The 15,990-nt window shown below is 59.7% G+C and overlaps 2 protein-coding genes across 2 annotated transcripts; one reads left to right on the top strand and one right to left on the bottom strand.

Annotated features, from left to right (window-relative positions):
• Positions 1-2,434: 2,434 nt before the first annotated feature.
• Positions 2,435-10,466, top strand: SUV420H2 (suppressor of variegation 4-20 homolog 2 (Drosophila)). The gene is made up of 9 exons (XM_012643062.1): positions 2,435-2,534; positions 4,449-4,703; positions 4,862-5,027; positions 5,391-5,500; positions 6,264-6,427; positions 6,578-6,597; positions 8,562-8,698; positions 8,830-9,017; positions 9,297-10,466. Exons 2-9 carry the CDS (start codon positions 4,594-4,596, stop codon positions 9,788-9,790), a joined length of 1,389 nt encoding a protein of 462 aa, XP_012498516.1. The 5' UTR covers positions 2,435-2,534; positions 4,449-4,593; the 3' UTR covers positions 9,791-10,466.
• Positions 10,467-15,294: 4,828 nt separating this feature from the next.
• Positions 15,295-15,959, bottom strand: LOC105809322 (cytochrome c oxidase subunit 6B2). Its single transcript, XM_012643084.1, has 3 exons — positions 15,836-15,959; positions 15,453-15,553; positions 15,295-15,361 (listed from the first exon to the last, which is right to left on the bottom strand). The coding sequence occupies exons 1-3, from the start codon at positions 15,945-15,947 to the stop codon at positions 15,308-15,310; spliced, it is 267 nt and encodes an 88-aa protein (XP_012498538.1). The 5' UTR covers positions 15,948-15,959; the 3' UTR covers positions 15,295-15,307.
• Between the last annotated feature and the right edge of the window lie 31 nt (positions 15,960-15,990).

Genomic DNA, 15,990 nt, shown 5'->3' on the forward strand with positions numbered 1-15,990 from the left:
CAAGCCATCCTCCTGCCTCAGCCTCCCAGAGTGCTAGGATTACAGGTGCGAGCCACCATGCCCAGCCCATAATGAATTTGTCGTTTCCACGTCAGGGCTTTAAAAAAAGCAAACATTACAAATAACAATGTCCTTCGTAGCTTTCCTGATTACATTCTATCCTCCTGGCCTTCAGGGATCACCCCTGCCCCACCCCCATTCTGTGTTTGTTAAGCCCTCTCATGTTTGTATCTTTTTGCAACACATATCCATGGGCAAAAAGTTTTTTGTGTTTTAAACCTTCATGTAAATGGTATTGTAGATTTCTATAGTGCGCAACACTGTGCTCTAGGTTGGCCAGGGTGACACATGGAGTGCTGTTTCATCTACTTTCACTGACCTATGATCTTACCCTGTGTGAATATATCATGATCTGGTTGTCCATTCTTCATGTGATGAACACTGAGGCCATTTCCAGTTTCTCCCTGTTAGAAGCATTACCATGGTGAACATTCTTGTGCTTATCTTTTTGTTCCTTGTGGGATAGTTTCTCTAGGGTGTACACACCCACCCATTAATAGAGGGACTGTACTTTTAAGATGCATACATACTAATAGGACTTTTCCTGACAGCTGAGCTTTTTATGGAGTCCTTTATGCTTGTTGTCTCCTCTTCTCTCCTCTGGAGCCGGTCATTTGTTTCTGTCCAGCTGCTGACCAGCGAGTTACAGCAGGGCTCACCCTGCCCTGGAGCGGCCACCTCTTTGTCCCTGTCTCCTCACTAGACTGAGGGCTGCTGCAGGGCAAGTCCCCAGGCCTGATTCCCCTCTGCAGGAAAGCACCTGGCCAAATTGATGGTCCCTAGAAAGGTGTGTTCCCTTTGGCTGGAGTGATGCCTGGGCTGGGGGCGGTGGTTATTTCAAAGCTCAGGAGAAATTAGGGAGGTGACACAGGGGCTAGGGGGGTAGTCCTGGTCGGAGAAGGAATTGCATGAACAATGGGAAGCTGGAAGCCAAACCAGTGTGTGGTCTTTGTTTTGTAGATGGAACCTGAAGCCCAAAGATGGCAAGCCAGTTCCCCAAAGTCACAGAGCAATGCAGAAACCATCGGCCTCATCCTCATTGGTTGGTCATTCACACATTGATTCAATACATATTAACGAAGCGCCTACTCTGTGCCATGCATTGTTCTAAGCACACAAGATATATAGCTATATAGTCATGTGCTACAAAACGACGTTTCAGTCAATAATGACCGTACGACGACCGTGGTGCCATAGTCCCATAAGATTATAATAACGTATTTTTACTATACCTTTTCTATACCATTGTCTTACAGCTGCCCACAATATTCAGTACAGTAATATGCCGTGCAGGTTTGCAGCCTAGGAGCAATGGGCCACAGCATGTAGCCTAGGTGTGTAGTTGGCTGTACCACCTGGGTTTGTGTAAGTGCACTCTATGATGTCTGCACAATGACGAAATCGCCTAAGGACGCACTTCTCAGATCGTATCAAGCAATGCGTGACTGTAGTGATACAAACTAGCAAACAAAGACCTCCTGTTCTGACCATGGAGCTTATTATTCTGGGCATAATTATGATGAATTGCTAATTATGTTTGCCTCTAGGATTGAAGCAGGGGGGATCCCAATTAGAGGGAGGATGCCCCAGGGGAGCGCCCCATGAGTTACAGCTTGACTCCAAAGCCCCCAATTCTCAGTCTCCCCTCTTTCCAGCATATCGCGGGGAAGCCCAAGAGTTCTTGCGGGTACTTCCAAAACAAAACGGGCTAACTGGGGGAGGAAGGGAGGGTGGTCTGGGAGAAAGACTGAAGAGCTCTTTGTAGCCAGGCAGGGCTGTCAATAAAGTTTTGTCGCCTTGGCAACCACAGGCCTCCCGGGGCGGGGGCCATGGAGGTGCGCACGCATTCACCTCCTCCCGCCGGGCCACCCCGGCTTCTTCCCTCCTGCGGCGGAACGTTTCAACAGAGAGAACGCGAAGGACGCGAAGTGCAAAGTGACGGGCGGAGGCCTTAGCCAATGGAAGTACGGGCCGTCCCAAGGCCAGCCAATAATATAGGAGTTCTGAAGCTGACGGAGCCCGCCCTCTTTCCTCTCGGACCTGAATAACCCGACCCAACCCGAGTTTCGCCCGGAGCGACGGTGCTCTCGGCCAATGAGGGCGTCGACTTCGGGCCGTAGCAGAGGAGGAGGCAGGACAGGTCTCCATGGCAGCAGCTGAAGGACAGCGGTGTGAGCCACTGGCAGCAGTTGGCGGAGCTTGACGGCAGAGAGGGCGTGGCGGGGTTTTGTCGGGGCACAGACTGGGGCCAGGAGGGGAGGGAAAGCGTGGGGTTCGGCCAATGGGAGCGACGTGAACTCCATAGCAACGAAGGAGTGGCGGCATCTTTGGCCAATAGGGACCTACAATGGCCGTGGTGGGGCGGGCCCGTCGGGCAGACTGGAGGCGCGGCGACTGTGTCTGACGAGAGCTGAAGGAGGCAGTGGGAGGTGGTGGCGGCGGCGGCGCGGGCGCCTGAGGAGGAGGAGAAGCGGGTGAGGGGCGGCGCGGGGCCCGACCTCTGAGCCCCCTCACGACCCCTGCCCCGCGCCGCCTTGGCTCCCAGTCGCCCCCCCGCCCCGACTGCCCCCAACCCGCCCGGCCCCTCCTCGTGTCCTGGCGCCCACATCTCCCGGTCCCTCGGCTGACCTCGGGCTCGTCTGCACTGCAGCCCCTTCCCTGTGGTTCCTCACCCAGGCCTCTCCTTGCACCAGGGCCTCTCCCTGACCCCTCTGTCACCGCCCCCCCAAGTCACTCCCTGCACCCCTAGGGCCTCTCTCACCCCCCAGGCTTCTCCTTGCACCCCCAGATCCTCCCTGACTCCTCTCTCACCCCCACGCCTCTCCATGCAACCCCCAACAGGCCTCCCTCTGTGCCCCTAGGCTTCTCCGTGAAACCCCAGGCCTCTCCTTGCACCCCTCAGTCCTCACTGCAGCCCCAGCCAGGCTTCTCCCTGCACTGCCAGGCCTCTCTGTATCCCTGGGCTTCTCCCTGCACCCCCTAGTCCCTCCCTGCACCCCCAGGCCTCACTCTGTACCCTCCAGGACTCTCTCTGTACCCCCAGGCCTCTTCCTGCCTTTCCCTGACCTCTCTCTCACTTTCCTAGCCCCTCAGGCCTTCTCCAGGCGTTTCTCTGCCTTCCCTGGCCCCTCCTTGGACCCCCAGGCCCTTCCCTAGGTTCTCTCCTCACAGGAGCTCCCAGGACCTCCCTCCCCAGGTCCGGTCTGGTTCCCTAGGACCCTCGCTGGACGCCCAGGCCCTTCGTTGCTGTCCCTGGACCCCAGGTCTCCCCTCCGACTTTTCTAGGCTCTTCCCTGGATCCGCAGGCTTTCCCCCAGCTCTCACTGTCCTCCCTGGCACCCCCCCAACCCAGCTTTTCTGCAAAACCCTCGGAGCACCCCAGTCCCTGGTCTGTAGCCGATGTCCTTCCACAGTCGCCTTCTGTGCCCATCTCTATGTGTTTTTGTCTTTACTCACAGGCCCCTCTCCAGCTTCCGCTCCCTCCCTAGCGCCCCCACGTTATTTACCTCCAGCTTTCCAGACCCCTCTCCCAACCGCTCTAGCTTTTCCTGATGTCTCTGCAGCTCCCTGCTCCCTGCCGGTCCCCATCTACTCCTCTCCCAGGGTGCAGATGGGCCTGAAGCGCCATGGTGTGGGTACACGGCAGGCCCTCTGTCAGTGGTAGGGGTTTGTTTATTTTTTCTTAATCTCTTTGTTTTCTCTCTTCTTGCTCCTCGCTTTAAAATTTCTAAACAATTTTTTTACCTGTTCTTCCTCTGAATACTGTTCTTTTTCTCTCCCCTTACTCCTGCTTTTGTCCTATGAGCCCCCCCCCAGCGGGAATCCTTGGAGAGGGAGCAGGTGCCAGGACCCCTCCTCCTCCTCCATTCTCCCTCCCCTCAGCCCCTCCAGGCTGCCTGGGGCTTCACCCAGAGCCTCCTGACCACTCCTGAGGCCTGCTGGGGCGGGAGGGCAGGCAGGAAGCTTTGGCTTTTCCTAGAGGTGGAGTTGCTCCCCACAGTGCTAAGCCTTTAGGGTTACCCCAGACTGCCAATTAGTCAGCCTTCCCTGGGCCACAGGGACTTGTCTCTGTACGTGCGCACATCGGGGCGCGTGTGTGTGAGAATCTGCGTGTGCACACTGGTGGGGGTGTCTTGTGTGCCAGGTGGTCAGTAAGCATGTGTGTGGGAGTGGCTGGCTGCCCGTGCATGCGTGTGCACGCGTGTGCACGTAGGGGTCGTGTGTGTTTGGGGGATCTGTGTCTGCGCTGCAGAGCGTGTGGGGAGGGAGATACTAATGGTGATGGCTGTCATTTCTTGTGGGGTTCCCCACTATCAGAAGTACTTGTTGCATTTCATCTCCGCTGAACACCCTGTGAAGTCGGTATTGCTTTTCTCCCCGTTTTATAGATGAGACTGCAGGGCTCGCCAGAGGCACACACATCTCCTAGGTGGCACAGGGGCAAGCACAAGGCCTGGCTCCCTGGCCCTGCCCCTGCTTTGTCCTCACGAGCCCCCTGCTCTCTGCCAGAGGCAGCATGGTCTGCAGGGCACCATGGGGCCTGACAGAGTGACAGCCCGAGAACTGTGCGAGAACGACGACCTGGCCACCAGCCTTGTCCTGGACCCCTACCTCGGCTTCCGTACCCATAAAATGAACATCAGGTGAGGGGGCCTGGGTGCGAGGGTGGGCCCCCAGGGGGTTAGGGATCCCTCTCCTTGCACTGCCACCCCCCTCAGCCCGGCCTTCCCCTCAGCTCCAAGCGGGGGTTGGGGACGGGGCCCGGGAAGGCCCTGGGACCCAGGCATGCCCTCTCCCCCAGCCCCGTGCCCCCCCTGCGGCGACAGCACCACCTGCGCTCAGCACTGGAAGCTTTCCTGAGGCAGCGGGACCTGGAGGCTGCGTACCGGGCCCTGACACTGGGAGGCTGGATGGCCCACTACTTCCAGAGCCGGGGCCCGCGGCAGGAGGCTGCCCTCAAGACCCACGTGAGGGAGCCCTCCCTTCCCCCACCGTTGCCGCGTGTCTTCCCTGTTCACCTCTGCCTGGCCCCGTCTGGCAGACACCCTAGCGCCCCTCAGTGCATCCCCTGGGGCCCCCTGACTTCCTAGCCCTTGGGACCATCTGAGGCAAGGCTCAGAGAATCCTAGGAGAGGAGAGTTGGGGGGGCCCTCTGAGATGGAGTCCAACCTCTTCATTTGACAGATGAGGAAACTGAGGCCCTAAGAGGGGACGTGAGGCCCCGAGAGCACACAGTGAGTCAGTGGCACAGCAGGCCTAGAGCCCCGGAGAGAGGGGGCCAAAGACGTCCCTGTTCCATCTCCTCACCGCTCACCCCTGACTGTCACCAGGTCTATCGCTACCTCCGTGTCTTCCTGCCAGAAAGTGGCTTTACCATCCTGCCCTGCACCCGCTATTCCATGGAGACCAATGGGGCCAAGATTGTGTCCACCCGTACGTGGTAAGAGAGCAGGACTCCCTCCGGGGCTGCTGGGAAGGAGACCCTGTCCTATTGGAGGAGAGAGGACCCAGAGGGGATGGGAGAGAGATCCTCATGTCCATGGGCTGGCTGACCCAGGAAGAGAGACCAGTGCCTGGTCCAGGCACTGCAGGAAGGCCCTTGCTGCCCACCGTAGTGTCACTGGAGGATGAGACCCCAGATGCAACCCCCAGGGTTCCTGGGGCTGCCAGGAAAGAACTAGGCTCTGCTCAGGACTGCCGTCCTATCTGTAATACATCCTGACCTGAGCCCCCACCATGTGCCAAGCACCACTGGGTACAGTGAGGGAGACCCATGCCTACCTCTGCCCCTGTGGGCGCAGCCATGGGGGAAGGCCAGTGGCAACCAAGTGAACATGCGGTTACTGATCACAGCTGTTATGGGCAGCGGAGCTGGCCAGGGAGTGGTGCCCAGAGAGCTCACAGGGACAAACTGGGGGGTGTAGCAAGGCGTGTGGGGGGAGCCCTGGCAGGAGGCAATGAACGAGAGCAGGGGAGAGAATGGGAGGCCCGGGCTAGCCGGGCTACGTGTGCTGTCCTGGAGGCTTTCAGCAGAAGGATCCTGGGCGGCGGTAAGAGAGAATCTGGGAGGCGGACGCCAATGGCCGGCACCGCCCCTGGTCCCGCTCACAGGAGGCCTGCTCCCCGGGTGCTCCTGTGCCAGGGGGCCCGAATGCCTATGGGGAGTGGTGCTCATAGCCCCGCATGCCCTGGCCTCTTGGCAGGAAGAAGAACGAGAAGCTGGAGCTGCTGGTGGGCTGCATCGCCGAGCTGCGGGAGGCGGATGAGGGGCTGCTGAGGGCCGGAGAGAACGACTTCAGCATCATGTACTCAACCCGCAAGCGGAGTGCCCAGCTGTGGCTCGGCCCTGCAGCCTTCATCAACCACGGTGAGGGCCAGGCCGTCGGAGGGGCGGGGCTGGAGGAGGGGGTGGGGCCACAGGGGCAGGGGCGGGGCCAGAGGGCAAGGCTGGAGGGGGCTCTGACCACTCAGATCATCCTCCTCTTTTCTCCCCTACCCTGCCCCCGACTGGCTGCAGACTGCAAACCCAACTGCAAGGTGAGACCCCGGGACACCTAGAGGAGTGGGCACGTGGGAAGTAAGAATGCCTGGGCCCGGCTAAGGGATTTTTGGTCAATAAAGAGCCGGAAGCTGTCACGCGTCTCCATGGCTTCCCACTTATCAAAGCAGTTTCCCACCCCTGGCAGCCCCTTGGAACGGGCAGAGTGGGTGGTGTTCCTGAGGCCATCAGGAAAGGAGGAAGAGGCTTTAGCTTGGCCAGTGTCGCCTGGCCGTTTGCACAGTCACACTGAGACCCAGGTTGCCAGCTGCTGGTGGTGATCTTTCTTTTCTGAAACCCAGCTGGGAGATGTGCCAATATGAGCAGGGAGTGTAGTGATGAGGAGACAGAAAGTGGCAGCTAGGTCCCTGGGCCCCAGAGGCCCCGGCCTCACGGGGAGACGGCACAAACAGCCACGGCAGAGCTGGGGAAGGGCTGGTTCATGCCACCTGGGTTGAGCCCAGAGAGCCCCAAGAGCCGGGATTAGGACACTCTCCAGGCAGAGGGCAGAGCGGGGGAGCAGCTGGCCGAGGAGGCTCCATGGGGCTCCTGTGCAGCGGAGCAGAGGGGTGGAGGGGAGCCCGCCCCAGGAAGGCCTGGAGTGTGCACCCGGGGGGTGCAGACCTCATCCGGCCCTCAGTGGGTGTGACTAGGAGGGTGCAGGGCTTGGCTCCGGAGTCAGAACTGGGTTCGAGTCCTGGTTGTGCTGCCCTGGCCTTGGGTTTCTCACCTCAGACAGGTTTGGGGAGAATCCTCACCTCGTAGGATAGTGGTGAGGGGCAGGTGGCGCCACCTGAGACTGCAGACTGATTTTGGGACAAATAATGTGTACCCTTGTCTGGCCCCACACACAGACGCCGGATGGAACAGAAAGCAAAAGGCAACATTCCTGAGGCTCTGGGAGGCAGCCGTCTCGGGCACAGGAGAGGGCGGCCACACTCCAGTGAGCCAGAACTGTTGGGCTGCACAGAAGTGGTGGCTTGCAGGGTGTCAGAGGAAATCAGGGTGCAGGAGCGCATCCCAGGCAGGACATGGCGTGCCAGAGGGCTGGGGTGCCCAAGATGGCTCCGGGTGGGTGCCAGGGCCTCGTGGGGCAGGCCAGGAAGCCATGGGAACTGCCGCCGGGGTGCGCGGTGGGAGGCTTAGTGTTTTAGATGACTCCGGCAGGCAGTGTGCTGGAGGCCGGACAGGAACTGGAGAGCTGATGAGAGGCTGACTCCGGGTAGGGTCCTGGGGACCAGAGGAGGACAGGATACAGGAGGTGACGTGCTCAGGAGGTGCCTGCCAGTTGGTCTGGGGGCCATCAGGCAGGTACACTGTGAGGGCCACTCTCGGGTGAGCGTTAGGCTCGAGTAGATGGATGGAGAGACAGACAGATGGACGGTGGTCATGCCCCCTCCTGGATGGAGAGCAGGGAGGCAGGTGCAGGCATGAGGAGAAGATGAGGAGAGTGATAGGCTTGTGGGGCAGCCACCAGGCAAGCGATCCGAAAGGCGGGGCTGGAGCGTGGGGTGGAGGCAGGCCCCAGGAGGGGAGGCAGCCCGAGCAGGCAGAGCTCAACCTCGGCTGCCGAGGCACAGGCTGGCAGAGAGTGGGCAGCTCGGGAGGGGCTGGGCTCCGGGTGTGTTGGAGGAGGTGGAGCTTGGCACGTGGCTGTAGAAGCCGGAGAAAGAGCACAGGAGGGAGTGGTCACTGCTGCTGGCACTGCACGCTGCCAGGAGGTTAGGTTAGATCATCGTCCTGCAGGGAGGGGTGGAAACCAGCCAAGGGGCAGATCGTCCAGGCCCTGCAGGCGGAGGACAGGCCCTCGGCAGGGCAGCCACTCCAAATGGTGCTGCTTGGGGGCTCAGCTGTTGCCCTGACCCAGGAGAGGACCCTCGGGGCCAGGGTGCCCAGCCAGGGGGGAGAGCGGGTAGCCCCTTCCCTATGCCTTGGCTGAGGTGCTAAGCTGGCATGGCCCCAGTTTGTGCCCGCAGATGGGAACGCAGCCTGTGTGAAAGTGCTCCGGGACATCGAGCCAGGGGACGAGGTGACGTGCTTCTATGGCGAGGGCTTCTTCGGCGAAAAGAACGAGCACTGTGAATGCTACACCTGTGAGAGGTGGGGACAGGGTGCGGGACAGGCCAGCTGCCCCAGGGTCCTGGGGTCCCTGAGCCTGAAAATGCATCCTCTTCGGGGCCCCTCCCTGAGCGCATCCACCCCCAGCCTCTCCCTTGCTCCTGGCCCGGCAGGAGAGGCGAGGGAGCTTTCCGACTGCGGCCCAGGGATCCTACGCTGCCACCACGGCCCCAGGACAAGTACCAGCTACGGGAGACCAAGCGGCGGCTGCAGCAAGTCCTGGATAGCAGTGGCCGGCAGGGCCTGCTGGGCCCGTGGGCCTGTGTTCACCCATCCCCTCTGCGCCGGGACCTGTTTTGCAGTGAGCACCCCTCCCTGCCATGCTGGCAGCCTGTCCCCTAGCCCCTTCCCTTCCCTCCCTATCTGGTCTTCTGTCCCCTTTCTCCTGAGCTCTCTGCCCAGCCTCGACCCTTCCCAACCACTCTCAGTTCCCTGACGGGGCTTTGCTGTCCAGCATATCTCATTGCCTCTTCCTCCCCTGAGGAGCACAGCACAGAACTGTCTCCGTGTCCACAGGAGGGCCTGCCAGGCCCTGCTGATGTGGCCTCTACTTTGTCTCCTCTTCTCCCCGCCCCCACAGCTGCCTGCCAGCCCCTGCACCTGCCACCTTGCGGCGCCCGCCTGGACAGCCTGCCCCTGTGGCTCCAGTGGCTGCCTCAGCCCCAGCCCCGAGCGCACCCCCGGAAACGCCGACGCCCCCGGCCCCGGCGGGTCTCAGCACCCCCCATCCCCCATGCTGCCCGCATCTCCCTGCACCGTTGGGGAGGCTGTGGCCCCCACTGCCGCCTGCAAGCAGAGGCCTTGGTGGCCCTGGGCCAGCCTCCCCGTGCCCGCTGGGCTCCCCAGCAGGACTGGCACTGGGCCCGGCGCTATGGGCTGCCTTACGTGGTGCGTGTGGACCTCAGCCGCCTGGCCCCGGCCCCACCAGCCACCCCTGCCCCTGCTGGGACCCCAGGCCCCATCCTGGTCCCCAAGCAGGCCCTCGCCTTCACCCCCTTCTCCCCGCCCAAGCGCCTGCGGCTGGTGGTCAGCCACGGCTCCATTGACCTGGATATCAATGAAGAAGGGCTGTGACGGGCTGGACTGGGGATGGGGGGCCCTGGCCAGGAGGGAGGGGGCTCTCTCCTAGCTCCCCCCCACCTCCAGAAAAAGCCCTTGGACCTCTGGGAGGCAGCTGACCCTTGACCTCAGCACAGCTCTGACCCTGGGTGGGGGTTGGTTTGGACACCCCCAGGGATCTGATCCCTGACCCTTTGTGACTGCTGACCCCTGAGCCACCCCCACCCCGCAGGGAGCCCTGGCCATTTGTTGCCCTCCCCACCCCTGCCCAGCCTCAAGACTGCAGGAGCCATCCCCTCCCTCAGCCCCTTCCTCCCCAGGGAGCAAAGCCATAAGGGGGTGGGGGCCACCCCATGGCGTCTCCCCAGAAGCCCAGGCCTCAGGAGGAGGTAGAACTGACTTGGGGGTGGCACTCCCTCAATCTGCCCCCATGGAGGGGAGTGGGTCTGCTCTCAGCTCTGCAACTGTCTAAGGTGGGGGAAGGTGGGGGGGTGTCTGGGGGCATGTCCTCCTCACTGCCCCCGAAGGGTCTCAGGGAGGCCGGGTGCGACCTCGTCTTTCTCATGGTGCTATCCCTGGTGCTACTGGGGTGGGGGCGCCCTCCCCTCCCCCACACCAGAAAGGGGTATGTTGGGGGTTGGAAGCACTTGAACTTTTTATTTTATTTTATTAAAACCTTGTTACAAGGAGCGCCTTTGGACTTTCTTTGTTTTGGCATATGTCTTGCTAGGCTGTCAGGATGGTGAGGCCCTCGGCCGTGCTGGGGAGATGCACAGGCCTTGGGCCCTGAGAGCTGTCGGGAGAGGGCTTGGGGCAGGTGAAGGGCAGCGGGTTCTGGGGACTGGCGTGCTGAGGCAGCGGCCCTGTCCCTGCTCAAACTGCTTAGGTTGGTGCAAAAGTTATTGCGGTTGTAGCGTTGAAACTTGCTGTTTGATACGGAATACATTCGTAAATAAATGTGGTTATGTTATACATCATTTTAATGTGCATCTCTCGCTTTATGTGTTTTTGCTAATGACTTATCATTTGCTGTTTATTTGATATTTATTTTAGACTATGGAAATGATGTTAGACAAAAAGCAAATTTGAGTGATTTTCTTATTCGGGTTGTAAAGCAGCGGAGACAACTCAAAGTATCAACACCACATTTGGCCCAGGAACTGCCACGGAAGTTTTCCAAAGAACACGAGAGCCTTGAAGATGAGGAGCGCAGTGGCCGGCCATTGGGAGTTGACAACAATCAATCGGGAGCAGTCATCGAAGCTGATCCTCTTACAGCTACACAGAAGTTGCTGGAGACCTCAACGTCGACCATTTATTCTACGGTCATTGGGCATTTGAAGCAAATTGGAAAGGTGAAAAAGCTCGATAAGTCGGTGCCTCGAGCTGACCCAAAATCAAAAAAATCATCGTTTTGAAGTGTCATCTCTTATTGTACATAACAATGAACCATTTCTTGATTGGATTGTGATGTTCAACGAAAAGTGGATTTTGTGCAACAACCGGCAAAGACCAGCTCAGTGGTTAGACTGAGAAGAAGCTCCAAAGCACTTCCCAAAGCCAAACTTGCACCAAAAAAAGGTCATGGTCGCTATTTGGTGGTCTGTTGCTGGTCTGATCCACTACAGCTTTCTGAATCCTGGTGAAACCATTCCATCTAAGAAGTATGCTCAGCAAACCGATGAGATACACCCAAAACCGAAACGCCTGCAGCCGGCACTGGTCAACAGAAAGGGCCCGATTCTTCTCCACGACAACGCCCGGCTGCACTACTCACAACCAGTGCTTCAGAAGCAGAATGAATTGGGCTACGAAGTTTTGCCTCACCTGCCATGTTCACCTGACTTCTCGCCAACCAACTACTTCTTCAAGCATCTCGACAACTTTTTGCAGGGAAAACGCATCCACAACCAGCAGGATGCAGAAAATGCTTTCCAAGAGTTCGTCAAATCCCAAAGTACGGATTTTACGCTACGGGAATAAACAAACTTATTTCTCGTTGACAAAAATGTGTTGATTGTAGTGGTTTCTATTTTGATTAATAAAGATGTGTCTGAGCCTAGTTACAATGATTTAAAATTCACGTCTGAAACCGCAATTACTTTTGCACCAACTCAATAAAAATGTCTTCAGACCGATTGTGTCTCCTGGGGAAGGATTCTCCCCTCTTTCCAGTTGAGGTAACTGAGGTCAAGCCAAGCAGAGTGACTTGCCCAAGGCCACACAGGGACTTGAGGGCCCTTCCCTCACTTCTCAATCAGACACCCTCCCACACCTCAGCGCAAACAGGGAGAGGCGGGTGGGACCTGCCAGAGCCTGGTCGGGGCGAGGTGGTGCTGATGGGCCGTCAGCTGGGTCCTCTTAGGCTTCAGGCTTCGCTCTGAGTGTGAGACCAGGACAATGAACCTCATTGCTTCAGGTCCGATCCCATATCTTGATTTCACCATGGTCTCTATTTTTTTTGAGACGGAGTCTCGTTTTTGTTGCCTAGGCTAGAGTGAGTGCCATGGTGTCAGCCTAGCTCACAGCAAGCTCAAACTCCTGGGCTCAAGCGATCCTCCTGCCTCAGCCTCCCTAGTAGCTGGGACTACAGGCACGAGCCTCCATGCCCGGCTAATTTTTTATTTCTATTTTTAGTTGACTTGCTAATTTTTTCTATTTTTAGTAGAGATGGGGTCTCGCTCTTGCTCAGAGCTGGTCTTGAACTCCTGAGCTAAAGCGATCCTCCTGCCTCTGCCTCCCAGAGTGCTAGGATTGCAGGCGTGAGCCACCGCACCCGGCCTTGCCGTGGTCTCTTAACTCTCATGGCAACCCTCCCTTACAGAAGGAAATAACAGCTGACACCCCTGTTGCCGGCTCCACCAAGTCCCTTGGGCACAGAGTCTTCTCATTCAGCCGCAGAGAAGCAGAGCCACAGCGCCATGTCTCTCCAGCAGCTGCGGGCTGCAGCCAGCACATTGCCTCCATGTCATCGGCCTGAGCAAGCTTACTCTGGAGGTGGCCAGGCCAGGCTGCGTGTACTAAGAACCCCTTCACTGCCCTGGTAGAGAGGGAGCTGGGGGGGATGGGGAGGCAGGAGGGAGGGTCAGGCTGCTTCCAGGATTCGTGGAGCAAAGGGTGAAGTGCAGCAGCTGGTTTTGCGGTTCCGACTGGGAAGTACCTGAGCCTGTGTACAGGCTGGGAGGAAGGAGGAGGTTCTGAGGAGAGACTGGAGGGGGAAAGAGGGTGCTGGATGGAGTGAGGGGAGGGGAGGAGGAAGAAGAGGAAAAGGGGGAAAAAGGGGAGGGAGGAGCAGTCGGGAGAGCAGGGATGCAGGTGCTGGGGTGGGGGCAGGAGCAGTTGATCGCCTGGGCTTCCTCTGACCTGGGAGGCTGCTGGTGACAGTGAGGCTGGCACTGGGGGTCTCAGGGAGTGGCTGCTGTAAACACCAGCAGGTAAAGCTGACCGAGGAGCCATGGGAGAGGTGTTCGGAGTTTTGGGTGGTGATGGTCCACCAGGCTGGAGGCAGGCGGGTCTGGCCCTGTCCTTGGCTCAGGCATCCTTGGGCAGTGGTGGCTGCAGGGGAGGCCAGGGATGTAAGAATGCACTGGGATGGACTTGCAGGGGTGGGGGGGCAAGGGCAACATACATAACCCAAACATCTGTACCCCCATAATATGCTGAAATAAAAAAAATGCACTGGCATGAAACCTGGAAGCATAACACTCCTCAAGTGACAGTGGTGGGCAGGATTGTGGGCCCAGAGGGGAAGGAAGAGGAAGGCTGGCCAACAGGGCAAAGGCAGGCTCCAGGCTCTGGGCTCTGGGGAGGTCAGGAGGCTGGCATGGCTGCACAGGTGAGGGGCCCCATGCACAGGTGGCTACCTGGGTGACCTCACTGAGTCCTCAGGCCGTCTTTAGCCCCATTCTGTGACTCAGAGAGTGGCCCTGCCTGCTGCCAGCTTTCATTCCTGCAGCAGCGCAGCCTCTGCGCAGGCATCATCCGAGACTGGAGATGTTGCATGAACAGCGGGCCCTCCTGTAGCCAAGTCCACACCCTGCACCCTCACCCACCTGCCTCTTGGGTCCTGGTCAGAGACAGGGAGCCAGGAAGCCAAGAGACCACCTCTCAGAGGTGGAATCATCCGGGAGATGGCCCGTCTGAGTGTGCCCTGGGTTGGGTGGTGTGGGCAGCATGGAGGGCAGGTGGTGGATGGGTCATCCGTGGGCAGAGCCAGTCCTCTGAGCTCACCCAGCCCCTCCCACCCCACCGCTCCTGATAACAACGGGACTCTGAGCTATCTCGAGTTACAGCTGGGGAACCTGAGGTTCACACAGGTCAAGAGGCTTGTCCAGGGTTACCCAGCAAGTTGTCATGGTTAGCCACAGTCACCTCTGAACTCGGGTTGAACAGGGCCTCACGTGACCGCTTCTGCCACTGCAGGTGGAGCCAGGAGGCTATAGCCTCAGGCAGCAACAGGCAGGAAACCAATGGGCCTGGCAGACTGGTCTCCTGGCCAGTCCTCCGCAGGACCAGGCTAGAACCTCTCCCCTCCCCCACCCCTGGCTCTGTCAAGGGTCACTCCTCATCCTGGGGAGAGGTGGCACTTCAAGGGGCATCAGGAATCAGAATGCAGCTCAGTGTTGTCGCCACTGGATGGAGAAGGAGTGAAGGATAATTCAGAGGGGCCTTGAGTGTCCTCAAGGTGCTCGCAGTTTGAAAGGGCCGCAGGGAGAAGCTGGGTGATGTGTGTCATGGGAAGACAGACAGGACGTGTGTGGGACTGGGGAGCTGGCCTGTTGCATGGGAGAGGAGAGGAGGAGGCTGCTCTGGCCCTGGACGCAGGTGCTGACCGGTGTGGAGGTGAGGGGCACAGGGGACCCTGTAGGGAGTAAGTGGTCTCATGTGACGGGGACCTTGATGTTCCGGGAGGGAAGTGGAGCCAGGCAGGATCCCAGGCACGACGGAGAGCCCGGAAAGTGGGGGCGAGGGAGGCGGTCAGTGCTGGGTGGTACAAAGATGACCCCTCAGGATCCCAGATGGGATGGATGGGGGTGGGGTGGGGAGGAGGCTGGGGAGACGGTCGGGGGCAGGGGAGGGTGGGAAAGACTCGGTGACAGGCAAGTGTGCGAATTGAGAGGCAGGAGCACCCTGGAGCCCTCTGCATGGGAGAGTGTTGGCATCTGGGGCCCCGGAGCTGGCTGGCAGCTGTCCAGAGGAGGCAGCTCCCTGCTGGAACGGAGAGGGAGAGGGCAGAAGGCCTTTGGCTTGATTCTACCTTCCTACCTCGGGCCTTCCCGCCACCTGATGGAGCAGCTCCTGCCCCCGCCCCGCTTATCAGAAAAAGCGGCGTTAGCCGCCACCCAGACACAGGGAGGAGCCCCAGCGCCCACGCATCACCGGCCAGGCATTAAGAAGAAACATCAGCAACAACATAACTTTATTTGCGGCTTAGAGATCTGGATGGGGTGGGTAACCGAGCCCAGGTCTCCGCGAGGCGAGAAGATGCGGGGCCATGGGGCCCGATCCCTGGAGGAAGCCGCGCTCGGGCAGTCAGATTTTGCCCGCGAAGGTGCCTTCTTTGATCTGCTGGTTCCAGCGCTGCACCTGCGCAGCAGGAAGGCAGGGGGCGGCGCGCCGGCTCAGCCTCGGCCCGAGCCCTCCCCCACTCCCGCTGCGCGCCCCTCTGCCCGCTTACCCAACTGACGGGGCACAGCGAGCGGTACACGCGGAAATAGTACTCGCAGGGCTGCTCGCTCTTCCCGCGGCGCTTCATGGTCTTCACGCAGCGGTGGAAGTCTGCGGTGCGCAGCGGGGGCGGGGCCATGCGGCAGCCACGCCCATGCCCGACAGGCCCCGCCCCTTTGGCTCGGGCTCTCCCGGCCAGGCTCCGCCCCTGGCACTCTCGCCCCGCCCCTCGCAGCTCGGTCCCGCCCCCGTCAGCGCAGGCCCTGCCCTTTCCGACCTCGGCCCGCCCCCTTCCCGCCCCAACGGTCTCCGGGGTCGTCTGGTGCGGCTCGCCCCTCCTGCTTCCCCGGATGACGCACCTGCTCCCTCCAAACCTGGCCCACCGGCTCTCACCCAGGAAGTTCTGGTAGCAGTTACGGGTCTGGTTCTGGTTGGGGAAGCGCGGGTCGAAGGGCGGCGTTGACCATTTTCCCCTGGGGGGCTTCTTCGCTCCGACATCCAACATAAACGGAAGAGGCAGCTCCTGCGGAGCAGGAGGGGGGCTCCGT

Source organism: Propithecus coquereli, unplaced genomic scaffold (assembly GCF_000956105.1).
Source record: "Propithecus coquereli isolate 6110/MARCELLA unplaced genomic scaffold, Pcoq_1.0 Scaffold193, whole genome shotgun sequence".
Classification (NCBI taxonomy): Eukaryota; Metazoa; Chordata; class Mammalia; order Primates; family Indriidae; genus Propithecus; species Propithecus coquereli.